This window comes from Penicillium robsamsonii (genome assembly GCF_028829455.1).
Source record: "Penicillium robsamsonii strain IBT 29466 chromosome Unknown utg000001l_segment0_segment0, whole genome shotgun sequence".
NCBI classification, from domain to species: Eukaryota; Fungi; Ascomycota; class Eurotiomycetes; order Eurotiales; family Aspergillaceae; genus Penicillium; species Penicillium robsamsonii.
Genome location: NW_026643219.1, coordinates 6,773,720 through 6,788,515, shown reverse-complemented (window position 1 = coordinate 6,788,515; position 14,796 = coordinate 6,773,720). Strand labels below are relative to the sequence as shown.

At 50.2% G+C, this 14,796-nt stretch overlaps 6 protein-coding genes across 6 annotated transcripts; 3 read left to right on the top strand and 3 right to left on the bottom strand.

The window, feature by feature from the left end:
* Positions 1 to 31: 31 nt before the first annotated feature.
* Positions 32 to 1,489, bottom strand: N7447_002626 (bifunctional ornithine acetyltransferase/N-acetylglutamate synthase; the record flags this gene model as incomplete). The annotated part of the gene is made up of 2 exons (XM_057226901.1): positions 32 to 959; positions 1,035 to 1,489. The coding sequence occupies 2 exons, from the start codon at positions 1,487 to 1,489 to the stop codon at positions 32 to 34; spliced, it is 1,383 nt and encodes a 460-aa protein (XP_057090917.1).
* A 705-nt stretch (positions 1,490 to 2,194) lies between these two features.
* On the top strand, positions 2,195 to 3,883 carry N7447_002625 (origin recognition complex subunit 2; the record flags this gene model as incomplete). Its single annotated transcript, XM_057226900.1, has 1 exon — positions 2,195 to 3,883. The coding sequence occupies one exon, from the start codon at positions 2,195 to 2,197 to the stop codon at positions 3,881 to 3,883; it is 1,689 nt and encodes a 562-aa protein (XP_057090916.1).
* Positions 3,884 to 4,059: 176 nt separating this feature from the next.
* Positions 4,060 to 4,681, bottom strand: N7447_002624 (uncharacterized protein; the record flags this gene model as incomplete). Its single annotated transcript, XM_057226899.1, has 2 exons — positions 4,060 to 4,212; positions 4,322 to 4,681. The coding sequence occupies 2 exons, from the start codon at positions 4,679 to 4,681 to the stop codon at positions 4,060 to 4,062; spliced, it is 513 nt and encodes a 170-aa protein (XP_057090915.1).
* Positions 4,682 to 5,521: 840 nt separating this feature from the next.
* On the top strand, positions 5,522 to 6,634 carry N7447_002623 (pyridoxal 5'-phosphate synthase subunit PdxS; the record flags this gene model as incomplete). The annotated part of the gene is made up of 3 exons (XM_057226898.1): positions 5,522 to 5,623; positions 5,689 to 5,871; positions 6,005 to 6,634. 3 exons carry the CDS (start codon positions 5,522 to 5,524, stop codon positions 6,632 to 6,634), a joined length of 915 nt encoding a protein of 304 aa, XP_057090914.1.
* A 1,516-nt stretch (positions 6,635 to 8,150) lies between these two features.
* Positions 8,151 to 11,436, bottom strand: N7447_002622 (putative importin 13; the record flags this gene model as incomplete). Its single annotated transcript, XM_057226897.1, has 4 exons — positions 8,151 to 10,475; positions 10,548 to 11,049; positions 11,130 to 11,323; positions 11,374 to 11,436. 4 exons carry the CDS (start codon positions 11,434 to 11,436, stop codon positions 8,151 to 8,153), a joined length of 3,084 nt encoding a protein of 1,027 aa, XP_057090913.1.
* An 853-nt stretch (positions 11,437 to 12,289) lies between these two features.
* ampp (aminopeptidase P) lies at positions 12,290 to 14,738 on the top strand (the record flags this gene model as incomplete). Its single annotated transcript, XM_057226896.1, has 10 exons — positions 12,290 to 12,470; positions 12,538 to 12,597; positions 12,656 to 12,821; positions 12,877 to 12,938; positions 12,993 to 13,214; positions 13,268 to 13,313; positions 13,370 to 14,201; positions 14,253 to 14,337; positions 14,390 to 14,434; positions 14,491 to 14,738. The coding sequence occupies 10 exons, from the start codon at positions 12,290 to 12,292 to the stop codon at positions 14,736 to 14,738; spliced, it is 1,947 nt and encodes a 648-aa protein (XP_057090912.1).
* Positions 14,739 to 14,796: the final 58 nt, after the last annotated feature.

Below are 14,796 nucleotides of genomic sequence, written 5' to 3'. Positions count from 1 at the left end.
CAGTTTCCACTACCGCTAAGATACATCTCTTTCAAGTGCGGTAATCACCGTTGATAGTCACATACTCGTGACTGAAGTCACAGAACCAATAAACAGCATCCTCACCACCACACCCAGCAGCCCCCTGTTCACCACCACCAAGGTCAACCTCGATCTCAAGATCCTCATTCTGCAGAATAGCAGCAGCCCGCTTCTCATCAACAGCCTCAGGCTCACCATTAACCAACAACTTCAGAATCTCACTTCCATCGACTGGACGGAAGCTAACAGAAGTGCGCTCAGGAACAATAGTTCCCTCGGCAACACCCTGCGTATAACCCACCGCACAAAGAATTCGGCCCCAGTTAGCATCCTTGCCGTAGAGAGCAGTCTTAACCAACGGCGAGCGTGCAATAGTCGAAGCAATTTGTCGCCCAGACTCATAATCGGGTGAGTTGCGCACGCGCACAGTAACAAACTTAGTAGCGCCCTCGCCGTCCCGCACGACCAGCTGCGACAGCTCCTGCGCGAAATCAGTCACAACGCCCTGCAGCGCGGTGTAGTCGGCACTGGCAGACGCGGCCGGCGCGCGCACAGTCTCGCCGCCTGCAGCGCCGTTCGCCAGCACAGCGATTGTGTCGTTCGTGCTGGTGTCGCCGTCAATGGAGATCGAGTTGAAGGATCGCGACACGGCGTGTTTCAGGATCGATTGCAGCGCCGCGGGCTCGACCGCTGCATCAGTGCAGAGAACGCCGAGAAGCGTCGCCATGTTCGGGTGGATCATGCCGGCGCCTTTGGTCATACCTGCGAGGCTGTAGGTGCGGTCTGGGGAGGAGGGGAGGGTGAAGGTGCGCGAAATGAGCTTGGGGAAGGTGTCTGTTGTGCAGATTGCGCGGGCTGTGGTGAGCCAGGCCTCGTGTGTGGATGCGAGGGTTGAGTGCGCTGTTGGGATGCGGTCGAGGATCTTGGAGATCGGGAGCCTGGTGGGTGGTTTGTTTGGTTAGTTATGGGTGATTTTTTGGGGTTGGTTATTCAATTGAGTAGAAGTGACCTACCGCTGTCCAATAACGCCGGTGCTCATCACAAGTGAGCTGTCGTTCTCGACACCGCTGCACTCATCTACTTTTCTTCCCATCTGCACGGCGTCCTCTAGGCCGCCCTTGCCGGTGACGGCATTGGCGCATCCTGAGTTGATCACGACAGCGCGGATTCCATTGCCTTTGCGGCTTTGCAGGGTCTTCCTGCTGACTTGCACTGGCGCAGCCTGGAACTTGTTGGTTGTGAACACTGCGGCGGCCGAGCATGGTGTATCGGAGGCGATCAATGCCAGATCCGGGAAGCGCGTATTGGAGGCCTTGACGCCCACATGAGTACCGGATACCCGGAAGCCCTTGGGGTAGGAGCCAGTCGTGGGGATGTAGCGCTGTTTGGAGGCCGGAATGGCCATGTCCAGCGGTGCGGAGTAGCATCGGACTTGGCCCTTGAGCATGCGGGCGAGGGAGGTGGCCATGCTGGCGGATTGAGTTGCTGGAATCATATGTGAGTCTTGTCCAGGACAATTGCTAGACTAGTAGCCACTCTTTATAAGTGGTGATCCTCTGAGTCAAATCGCGTGAGTCAAGGGAAAAAAGAAAAGTAGCCGGTCTCGGGAGCTCCCCACTCGGCAACTAATTGCGCTGTAAGAGTCCACCAATTGAGGTATCTTGCTGGGAATTATGGCTTCTTGCTTCTTAAGTACTACGTATGGAGTATAGACAATTGGAATAGAATATTGGCATTTAGGTCTTATCAGTGAGTTGTTCACCTGACTTGCGCGACTTCCTGCGTCAAGCCCATCGGGATGTAAAAATCATTTGAGACTTTCATATAAATTCACAACTAAAAAGACCAGAGTTGACGCAGACGAGAATAAAGGTAAAATATCGACAATTGTGTTGAAAGGGTAGTCGACAATCGCCGTTATACCTGGAGACGCGGAGTCGGAGAAACCCATCCGCTCCAATTTATTTCCTTCAAGCAACTCGGGATCCAATTAAGCCCTCAATACTTTTACATTCCAGTGTCAGACCTGCAGCTTTCTGAAATTACGAGATCTCGAATTTATCAACCTTGGAAGCCCCTTGCTTCCCGACCCTTTGCACATTCTCCGGATCTGATGGTACTGTCGCTTCCTTTCTCCTTCACGTCTACGTGACTGTAATCTGACTAGATCGTTATGAAGCGTAAGCTCTCAGACGCCGGCGATCAGCCGCCTGTTTCGACACCGAAAAGACGACGTACAGCCCTAGAACAATCCAATGGCGCCTTGAATGGCCTCGCGCCCAACGCCGCACTCCCGAACGATGATGCCTCCTACGAGATTCCCCCATCAGAACGGGGTCAATCAACACCCAAAAAGGCCAACGGTGTCTCCGCGACGCCATTGCAACAGTCTGGGCTGAAAACGCCCACCCAAAAATCCAAGGCTCGTGGCTTGTTCGCTACGCCTACCAAGCCCAAATCCGCACTCGCAGCCACTCCATCTCGAGTTAAGAATGCAGATCGGTCTGCGCGGAAGAAGAGCGCACGAGTGCTATTCGAGCAAGATGAAGATGCAGCTTGGGATGGGTCAGAGCGACTCGCGGAAGAAATCTTACATGGAGATGAGCCAGATACGGAGAAGGCGGGTCAGTCTCTGGCGGAGAGCATAGAACCTGAAGGTGCAGAAGAGGCCTTAGAAAAGGGAGTAAAACAGCCAAAGCGCCGTGCAGGACGACCGAAAGGTGCGCGAAATAAGCGTTCCCCGACACCGGAAGGCGAGCTCCCTGCACACGAACGATACTTCTTCCAGAACCGCGCCGGTCCTGTTAAGACATCAAATGCCACTCTCAACAAAGTACCGTTGTTAACGCATGAGGAATATTTCGAGAAGCTTGGACAGTATGAAGATCCGTGCAAGGAAGAGAAGGAATACTTGCAATCTTTACATCACCGATCTTTCCCGCAATGGGCATTCGAGTTCGATGAAGGTTTCAACATCTGCCTATTCGGCTACGGCTCCAAGCTCAAGCTGATGGACGAATTCGCCGAGTGGATTTACAACCACCGCTTATCAGCCACTACGACTCCAACTATTGTAATGGTCAATGGTTACACCCCTGGTATCTCCATCCGATCAATCTTCGCCACGATCGTTACAGCTGTAATGGGGGATGATGCGCCATCCAAGCTTGGTGCACAGCCAACCGAGGTCCTTGAGCTGCTACAATCTGCGCTCAAGTCGCATGAAGAGCCGGTCACCGTTTTAATCAACTCTATCGATGCCCCGCCTCTCCGCCGCGCAGCCAACCAAGCGCTCCTCGCCCGTCTGGCTGCAACACCGCTCATCCGTCTCCTAGCCACAGCCGATACACCTAACTTCCCGGTCATGTGGGATATCAGTCTGCGTGATCAGCTCAATTTTGTCTTTCATGACTGTACAACATTCCTACCGTTCACAGCGGAGGCCGACGTTGTCGAGGAGGTCAACGCTCTCCTTGGACGCAAGGGCCGCCGCGTCGGCGGGAAAGATGGCGTGGGCTTTGTGCTCAAGAGTCTTCCCGAGAATGCACGCAACTTGTACCGCCTCCTGCTGACAGAACTAATCACTCTACTGGACGACGGCCACCAATCAGACGACGAAGGCGCGGAAGAGGGCGGCGGCAGGGCTGGCGATGAAACTGGCATCGAATTCCGTCTGCTTTACCAGAAGGCAACGGAGGAGTTTGTCGCTTCATCGGAGATGATGTTCCGTACCCTGTTGAAGGAGTTCCATGACCACCAGATGATCACTTCGCGCATGGATGCAAGCGGCATGGAGATACTGGGTGTACCACTGTCCCGCGATGAATTGGAGGGCGTGCTAGAGGATCTGGTGCTGGGGTAGCGTAGATTCCCCCTTATATTTGGCGTGGAATAGATCAAGACTCATGATACCCCTGTACGAATGAACATGTTTACCAATTTTTATCGAGGGGCCCAGCAGCCCAAATTACCCACTTGGCATTGTTCGCGAGTATGTACAAGTAGCATTAGATCTCCGTCTAACCAAACAGGTGTAGCCTAGAAATTCGCAAACGCCGCCATCGCCATCACAGCACCGAAACTCATCTTGAACGGCCGTTTTTCAGTCATAGCGCGACGCAAGTCAACGCGCTTCACGTATTTCTGAATCCGGTTGATCGGAAGAATATTGTACCCTTTGGACGCGGCGTACTACGAGAAGAAGCATCAGCGTACCGTCACATACATAACCCATCCATAAACGTCAGAAAAAGCCAATGGAAAGTCCAATCTCAAGTCCCTGGTAGAATCTTATACATACCTCAATAAGAACGACCCCCATACCCAAAATAACAACCAAAGCCTTCGAAAACGCCCTCAATCCAACCCCAGCGACAAGCCCCAACACACTTCCCAAACTGACCTGGCGCATGGTCTCCGCGTTCAACAAGCCATTCCGCCCGCGGGGGCTCTCCTTCTGTCCCACAGATTTGGCGGGGTTAATAGCCCACCCTGAATCATTGCTGAAGTCAGTTTTCTGGGGCACGGCGTATTCGCATTTCATTGGGACGGCGCGGAAGGGTGACAAGGGGTGCATGGTCGCGGCGGAGAGACCGAGCCCGACGCCTAGACCCAGACGGAGAAGGGTGGCAGGCTGGTGGGTAAACAATCTGAATGACATTGTGTGTATTTTGCTTATCTATCTTGCAATTGAGGGAGTTGAAGAGTCGGATTTGAATGGGTTTGTTGGAGATGAGCTTGGATTGCCGATAAGGGATAACAGTTGACGTCATATATGAGCTCATCCATGGACCCTGAAGGATTGAGGCTCTTTTTTTGAAGTTGGGGGTTCTCTTTTCTTATTTTCCAGTCTAATTTCACTTAGATTCGTGATAATTACATGTGTGTATTGTGACCGGGAGATGTATAGGCATTTAGAATACGTATGTTGTAGAATGCTAGATTAGGACATGTAGCAATGTAGCATCTCGGGACCCTCGTACGTGTACAATGTATAGAAATTTGCACGGTGCAAACTCGAGATTATATTTCCAAGATATAGGCCAGCTATGAAGCAACTCTCCTGCCAAAATAGGGGAAAGTTTAATAGGGATGAGTCACCAAACTTGGAATGGATCTTGACAATCTAATTCTCTGCCTTTGCCTTCGCTGCCAATAAAAAGCCATCTCGCCTACTGAATTAGGCAGTTGAGTTAATTTAATAAGGGCTCAGGGGCTCAAAGGGCTCAGGTCAAGGTCCAGGGCCAAATGTAACCAGGTGACTAAGAGAAACGTTCCGAGGAACAAGGCTCCAATACCTCGCAGTTCTTCACCGGATGGATCTCCTCGGGAAACGGAAACAGTCCAGGGAGGTGTGATTGGCCTAAGGCAAGTAACTTTGGGGAAAAGTGTATTTCTTACTGACTCACTCTTGGAACCTTTTTTCTTTTCATTCTTATTCACTTCAATTCCCTTTACTTCTGTTCATATTCTCTTTCTTTTAGCTATCAAATAATTCACAATGGCTGCAAACGGAACCACCGGCAATGACTTCACTGTCAAGGCCGGTCTCGCCCAGATGCTGAAGGGTGGCGTTATTATGGACGTCGTGAACGCCGAGCAGGTATGATGCATTTGACAAGGCATTGATACTATTCAGGATAGAAAACTAACAGACCCGTCCACCAGGCCCGCATCGCCGAGGAAGCCGGTGCCGCTGCCGTCATGGCCCTCGAGCGTGTCCCCGCTGATATCCGCGTCGAGGGTGGCGTCGCCCGCATGTCCGACCCCAGCATGATCAAGGAGATCATGGAAGCCGTAACTATTCCCGTCATGGCCAAGGCCCGTATCGGACACTTTGTTGAATGCCAGGTATGTGACAATGACAATTATCTCCATGCGGGGGAGGGGTAGACCGGTAGATGAAGGGGGGGGAACGGAGATCTCCCGGTGGCGGGGGAGGCAACAAAAAGTAAAAATATCACTAACAATCACCGACCTATAGATCTTGGAAGCCATTGGCGTTGACTACATTGACGAGTCCGAGGTCCTCACCCCCGCTGACGATGTCTACCATGTCACCAAGCACGGTTACAAGGTTCCCTTCGTCTGCGGCTGTCGCAACCTCGGTGAGGCCCTGCGTCGCATCTCCGAAGGCGCTGCTATGATCCGCACCAAGGGCGAGGCCGGTACCGGTGATGTCGTCGAGGCCGTTAAGCACATGCGCACTGTCAATGCGCAGATCGCCCGTGCCCGTGGTATCCTCCTCGCTAGCCAGGACCCCGAGCCTGAGCTGCGCGCGTTTGCCCGTGAGATCGAGGCTCCTTACGAGCTTGTTCGCCAGGCCGCTGAGCTCGGCCGTCTGCCCGTTGTTAACTTCGCTGCGGGTGGTGTTGCCACCCCTGCCGATGCGGCGCTTATGATGCAGCTGGGCTGCGATGGTGTCTTTGTTGGCTCTGGTATCTTCAAGTCTGGTGATGCTAAGAAGCGTGCCCGTGCTATCGTCCAGGCTGTTACTCACTTCAAGGATCCCAAGGTGCTTGCTGAGGTCAGCCAGGGTCTTGGTGAGGCTATGGTTGGTATCAATGTGAAGCAATTGCCCGAGGCTGATAAGTTGGCTGGTCGGGGTTGGTAGATATGCTTTTCTGTTTGTTTCAGCCTTGATGATTGTTATATCCTAAAAATTTGTTGTACATGAGCCATGAGTAGATGTCTAACGTGACATATACATTATACAATCTGATACATTTCGCTTCCCATTATACTGCTTCTGTGACAAAACGGCAATATCACTCTGTTACACGGGACTGCAATATTAGAATAAGACAATACCTCATCAAAGTCGCCAAGAACATTTGAAGGACTATTCCGTCGCAAAACTGCAATGCATATAGATTAAACTCCCTGCCACCCGATAGGCTACCCGCGCCGACGGATTAGAGTTTGGGGAAGATTCGAGCCGAAGCCAATCAAGGCTTCGGCTGTCATCCTCATGCGCCTAATACGTCTCCGTACTCCGACGGGCTGTTAACGGGGAATTACGGGGAAGAGTCATTGGGAAGTATTTTATTTATGCTTCCATTCGCAGAAAACAATATTGTTGTTTGTTCTGCCATTCGATTTTTGTATATCATGTTCAAATTGTACGTACTATCTACAAGAATAGCTGGCTGCGTATGTGGCTACTGTGCGTAATGGTGCAAGGCTTGGATAATTCCAACGTTTGAATATCTAGTTAGCTCGAGGCGATATTAGAGACGTTATGTTCAAGATACTACTGCGATGTCTTTTAGATGCGCTTTTTAAAAATTGGGGGGTTTTTTTATATTTCCTCTTCTCGGTGTTATTGGAGAGTATAGGATCTAGGAAAAGCACTCCGTACCAACTTCCCATGTATATGCTACACCATCTTCAACGGTCAAAGCAAGATGTAGTCTACTCGTTTCACAAATAAGGTCAGTGGGTCACAAGTGGGGCTATTCTTTCATATAGATTTACTGAGTATAGTACTGCTCGATTTGCTGTTGTAGCTCAATTCTCACTTGAATTGGATGATTCTTGACTTGGTAGCAACTATTGCAATGACATTTAATTAGTAACCTATATCTTTCACGATCTATGCAAGATTTAAGAGCTGGATGAGTCCAAATATATGATGTCTGAAAATATTTGGAGAAATTAGAACTGATTATAGGAAGAAGAATACCCCATTTGATGTATGCCGGGGAAAGAATATCACCGAGTTGAAACGGATGTGCAAACTCGCATTAACCGGGTCTCACTTCGAATGCGACACGATTTGGATCTTTTGATCTCTTTTTCCTTTTTCGTTTTGGCTTTATTCAGATCCAGCATATGACTTGGCCGGGGTTCTACCTATTAGGTCACATCTTACCTGGAAATGGGCATAGACGTTGGTTTATACCTATTGGACCATAGGGTTCATTTTTGTACGCACGGCGACTGAACATCAATAATGTGGAAAAAAAACCTCAATTATGGCGCTCAGACGAACGTAAATAGAACCTCTCAAGCCAGGATTAAATAAGCTGCACCGTGCATGTCATGCAAATGGATATCTAAATGAACACCGAAGTTGCAGGACCCATCAACTCCAATCATCAGGTCATGTACCAGCAACGCAAGCTCCATTACTGGGCATAATCGAAATTCATCCCACGGCATTTCAACCAGAAGGAACGCACAAGATCAAGAGACGGTTTCTGACCACCTCTAGCAATGGCGAGAGACTCCAAGAACCGCGACTTGTCTTGTGCCGATAGAAGCGGCACTTGTTGCCCGTTTGCATCTGTGACCTGGGCGTTCAAAGAGTCAAGCGCAGCCTTCAGAGCCGGGCGCGCCAACACCATCTTCTTGAAAACAGTGCGTCGTAGAGCATCAGTCAGAGAGACCAAGTCTGATCTTGCGCATCGGCCTGCAATCTGCTGGATGATTGTATAACACAAGCGTGGAATAAACTCTTGATGAACTGATTCGAGTATATTCATTTCTTCTGGAGAGCTGCCGCGGAGATCTATTAATGCAACCCAGAATGCAGAAGCGGATCGAAGAGGAAGTGGTTCAGGTCGTGTCAATACATGAAGTGTGAAGTGAAGAAGCACAGCGAGGGGAGACTCTGCGCTCAGGGTTGACTCTATGGGAGTAAACAAGATCGGGTAATACTTTGGTAAAAGACGCGCGAGGAAATCAATTCCGGCATTAGCAGTCTCTGGGTCGTATACATCCGGGTTCTGGAGCATCGAAGAGAAGAGCTGGGCTACATGATCAATGAGCGCCTCGGCCTCGCTGCGAATGTTCATCGCATGCCGAGCGTGAGATGCCAAAAATGACGAGGCGGTCGCCATGATGACATCTGTCCCGGAGATACCGAGGGGGAAGCTCTTGATAAAGTCCACCGTCATAGAGGGAGGGAAGACAAAAGGCCCCGCCCGCTCAGTGTAGCCAGCTTTCAAAATGTCGCAGGCTGCTTCAATGATGCTGCTGTCCACTGGAAAACCGACAATTAGAAGTCTCATGGCCTCCATGATCAGACGCTGGGCTTCGGCACCTGGCCCAGAGTTCCAGAATGATGGAGGGTAGGGATTTCCTTCCTTGGTAAGCTCGATATCGATGACCTCGCTCTCGGAACGAAGACCTTTTCCGATACTCGCAATGCAGCCCAGCACAAGGTGTCCACGTAGACGGCCAGATTCATGAGCAGGACCGGTGACTTCTTCCCGTGCTGTGTTAGCTTCCTGAACAAAGAAGCCGAGAATCCTTTCCAGCGTTTGTACCTTTTCCTGGTCACTAGGCAAACTTTGAATGATGGTCGCAATGCCTTCCAAAACCTTGGGCATGGTGGAGACAGTTGCCGTCGGCTTGCTTCTGAACTGGTCTAGCTGATCTAAGAATGCAGGAAGATCGGACGTCAAGACGCGAGCACATGACTTGGAAAGTGTCAATATAGACCTAGAAGCCGCCTGCGCACACAATTCAAAGTTAAGAGATTCGAAAAGGATGTTCAAAACACTCGGGAGTAATGAACTGTGACGCTCAAAGTATGATTCGTACTTTCCGAATGAATCCACCAGGGTCTGACGAGCCTTGAGTGGTATTCCAGTATCCCCACCTGCGCAGAGCCGGGAAAAGGCATCGCTGCCAAAGATGGCGTCGAGACACTGGTCAGCGTGGCCATTCTCATCCACTGCTTCTGAGAGCTGAGCTATGCAGAACATAGCAGTCTCAAAATTACGCCAGTCCCGACCTTCCAGGTGCGACGTTGCGCTTCTCTGGAAGACAGTGACTAGGTCGACACCGAGTACGGGGTATGCTGAAAGTAAGTAATCACAGGCCTCATGACGGAAGGCACCAAATTCACTCCGCTCTTCCTCGCCCCAATCTTCCAAATCTTCAGACTTAGGATATAGTAGTTTGCTAGAAAGACCCAAGACAACTTCGGCTAGATGTGACTTCACCAAGTCATACCTAGGGCTTCCTTCTTCGAGTTGATCGGGGAGACTCTCTGCGATGTCGTTCCAGAACTCCAAGACACGTGGGGTCCCAAGATCATCAATGGAAGCATAGCCAGGGGTTTTGAAAATCCCGTGGATAAGAGTGAGAATTGCTGAATTTTGTGGTGTCATAGGGTCGCTGAAGACATCTAAATGCAAGTGCGAGACATATGCAATCAAGAGGTCAACAAACGACATGCTTTCCACTCCTTCTTCGCCGCTTCTCACGGCAGCAATGTGAACTGTTACGATTGAATCGGCAAGGATTTCGGAAATAAGCCATAATGAGTTGTCATCAAAGGCCCAGCGCCGGCTTTCAAAGGCTTGGGTCAAAATAGCAGCCGCACTTTCACTCAAGCTGGGTACTCTCAATGTCTCAATGACGGCCAGGCCACATCGTACTGCCAAGGCATTGACGTCTTCAGCAGAGGAGCGTTGTCGATTTCCATGAACGCCTAGCCATGTCTGCAATGTGAGAGTCAAAATCAGCGATTGTGCTCTTCAAGACGGAAGTACCAGAGCCCGAGATTAACTAACCTTCCATGAATTCATGGCTTCAGCCGCTAGTGCTACATCAACCGCATCATCCCCAGCTGCCTTTGCATGCTGTATGACCTCCCCAAGAACAAATTGAACCAGTAGCAAACCGTCCTTAATGTTGTGTATAGCTCGCTGGATGGCCGAGGTATCTCCAGTCGAATCTTGGGGTTCAGAATCTAGTCGGAGAGCCTCCTCGGCAAGTGCAATTGAGAAAAATAGAAGTGCACCCGATCCACTCTTGCTCAATGCGGGCAGTATCCGTTCCTGAAAATCCACCACTTGTGATTGTTCTTCGGATACGTATCCACCGTGGACGAGGCTTGCAGCCAGCTGCCAAACAGCTTGCTTCCATGGTGTGGCAGGATGTTTGAAAATGGCGACCAAGCTTGAGGCAAGCTTTCTCACAACCATTGCTTGTTCACCATTGGTTACCAAAGCAACAAAGCGATTGGTCAGGTGCTGCATGATCTCGGTGGCGGAATTTTGGTTGATTTCATTCCTAATGATATCCGACGTCAGCAATTATTCGTCGCATAACGATGAGATCGAAATATCGCGGATTCAACAGATTAACCATACCATGAGACATTGATCTTCACTGTGAATGTAAGGGCCCCCATGAAACGATGATGAGCAGAGTGTTCACTTTGCAGAAGTGAATCAGCAATTGCCCATGCATTCTCGGCCTTCTGAAGTTGTTGGAGGCGTGTCTGAATCTCATTGATTCTCGCGGGGTCCCGTTGGTTTGCTGGATTATAGAGTTCGGTGACCAGCTGGTACTTTATTAGCCGTTTGATCTCAGAGGTGGAAATGGCATACACACAATATGGGCTTCTGAGATTGACTCCCTGGCCCCGAGACCCTCGTCAGACATCCATGTTGCCATTTTGTCTTAGCAAGCGCGTGGTTGTCGAAATGAAAAAGAGAAGTGACATATACAAGCACGGGGGGTTATGACGGGCAGAATCTAATGTTTGTATCACTTACCCAATCAGCGGCAGGGCGGCTTCTGGAGCGGTAACTGCGGGGGCTCATCTTCTGGTTTCTAAGCACGTGACCTCTTTGATTGAACTATAGATATGTTGGAAGTCCAGACTGTACAATATTACATGTTGAACGTGGGAAATTCATTTCTCAGGAGCTGTGCTTCTCATTGTGCTGGTGATAGAACATGTTAACTCCCTCATATCTACCACCGAGGAGCATGACTTCAACTATGAGCATGAGCAAGTCACTCGTCTAGGCTGGATAACAGCTCTCATGTCCCGAAGTACCTAGAATGACCCATTTGATCAATTGCAGAAGTATAATCCCGAGCGTACTCCTTGTGTTGCTTCTTTACACGTTTGTTATTTCCAAGCCACAGGTCCTATGGTCCTATTGACCCTGCTTCCAGGGTATGAAGCTTGGCCTAGGCCATACAAAGAACTAGTATAATAGGATTGTCGCTCAAAGCCAGGTAATATAAATTTCCACAAAGAAGAGAAATTGAAAAGGTGTTGATTGTATCCTAAAAGGTCCGGAGTATAGATAGTGCAAACATGACAACACAAAGTGGGCCGTGGGTAGCCGTGACTCCGGAGATCGCCTTATGGCCAAAAGCCTACCTGTAAAAGGCCACTTAAGAGTCCACACGACCTGCGGGATTAGCTTATCGTGCACTTATCTGACACCTTCAATCCCTGCTTCGCTTAGCTCCTCAAAAGCTAACAGGTGGAATCTCTTGAAGTCCCGTGTCCATGCCCCTCTCCCATCCAATTCGCCTTTGGACATCTTTGCGATCGCTAAGGCCCCTCTCCCGTCCAAGATACTTCTCTGTTTTTGGTCCACGCTACACAGTCGATATGGAAGCTGTGGATACTTGTGAACGCCTGTCCAAGCTGAGGCAGCTGATGCAGCAGCACAAGGTGGATGTTTACAGTATGACATCATATTCGTGTCCGCATGGGTTCTTTAACCTCAACTTGTGCTTACCAGCTTCGTATAGTTGTGCCCTCAGAAGATAGCCACCAGTCCGAGTACATTGCGCCATGTGATGCCCGCCGAGGTCAACAATTACCCCCTCTCCGCTGCTTTCCCTGCGCCGACAACTAACATTTCCATAGAATTCATTTCTGGATTCTCTGGCTCCGCCGGTACCGCAATCATCTCCCTAAGCAAAGCTGCGCTGTCCACCGATGGACGATACTTCAACCAAGCCGCGAAACAATTGGATACCAACTGGCAGCTCTTGAAGGGTGGAGTCGAGGGCGTGCCCACATGGCAGGAATGGTACGAGATGGGAGTGATGCGCAATGATCTATGCGGGAACTGATGTTACTAATAGGACCACGGAGGAGGCCCAAGGAGGCAAGGCTGTGGGTGTTGACCCCTCTCTGATCACAGCGTGTGAGTATTGTTATTTCAGATGTGGAAGTGCATAATGGGGCTAATATTCAATAGCTGGTGCACGGAAGTTGGCAGAGACCCTTAAAAAGAATGGATCAACCCTCGTAGGGGTCCGGGAGAACTTGGTCGACTTGGTTTGGGGTAAGGAACGCCCCGCGCGTCCTAGCGAGAAAGTGCGCGTGCACCCCGAGAAGTATGCTGGCAAGTCGTTCCAAGAGAAGGTGGCCGAGCTGCGAAAGGAACTTGAGTCAAAGAAGAAGGCTGGATTCGTCATATGTATGACCACTTCGCATATATCCCAGCCCGGCAGAGTGACTAATTTATTGCAGCTATGCTCGATGAGATTGCTTGGCTATTCAACCTGAGAGGAACCGAGTAAGAAGAGTGCCTTTGCCGTGATGCATCATTGAGAATCCACTAACTCTGAGCAGTATTCCATACAATCCCGTGTTTTTCTCTTATGTGGTTATTACGCCCACCACCGCTGAGATCTATGTCGAGGATGACAAGTTGACACCAGAGGTCAAGGCTCACTTGGGACAAGATGTTGTCATCAAGCCATACGAATCCATCTTTGCTGATGCTCAAGCCCTCAGCACCAGAAGCCAGGCTGAGGGTGAGAACGCCGCCAAGTTTTTGTTGTCGAACAAGGCTTCTTGGGCTCTTAGCCTCAGCCTTGGTGGCGAGGGACAGGTCGAAGAGACCCGCAGCCCGATCGCGGATGCTAAGGCTGTTAAGAATGAAATCGAACTCGAAGGAATGCGGGCTTGCCATATCCGTGATGGTGCTGCCCTGACCGAGTACTTTGCTTGGCTTGAAAACGAACTTGTCAACAAGAAGACTGTCATGGATGAGGTTGACGGAGCCGACAAGTTGGAGCAGATCCGCTCTAAGCATGATCTGTTTGCTGGTCTCTCCTTCGATACCATCTCTTCAACTGGGCCCAACGGTGCCGTCATTCACTATAGCCCCCAGAAGGGAAGTTGTTCTATCATCGACCCAAATGCCATCTATCTCTGCGACTCCGGTTGTCAATACTTCGACGGAACCACTGACACCACGAGAACATTCCACTTCGGTGTTCCCACAGAGTTCGAGAAGCGTGCTTTCACGTTGGTACTGAAGGGAACTATCGGAATCGACATGGCAGTGTTCCCCAAGGGGACTAGTGGCTTTGCACTTGACGTGTTGGCACGCCAGCACTTGTGGAAAGAAGGCTTGGACTACCTTCACGGAACAGGCCATGGTGTTGGCTCCTATCTGGTGAGTACTATCGCTGACCAGACACCTTACTCTCTGCTAACCTGTGTTCAGAATGTCCACGAGGGTCCTATTGGCATCGGGACTCGCGTTCAGTATACCGAGGTCCCTATTGCGGCTGGAAACGTTATTTCAGATGGTTTGTCTCTCATACTCTACTTATTGCAGTCTGAACCTAATCTTTGATATAGAACCCGGATACTATGAGGACGGCAAATTTGGCATTCGAATTGAGAGTGAGTTGTCCCCCTGTGGCCGCAATTGGAAAAAACACTAATGCCTCTCTTTATAGACATTGTCATGGCTCGCGAAGTTAAAACCGCCCACAAGTTTGGCGACAAGCAGTGGCTAGGCTTTGAGCATGTTACGATGACTCCTATCGGTCGCAACCTGATTGAGCCATCGCTTTTGAGCGACGCCGAGCTTAAGTGGGTGAATGATTACCACGCTGAGATATGGGCGAAGACAAAGCATTTCTTCGACTCAGATGATTTGACACGCTCATGGCTTGAGCGCGAGACCCAGCCCATCTCCAAATAAGTCATCTGTGGCCCTGATGGGCCCGGCCGTGGTTTGATACATACCTACTCCCACTGCT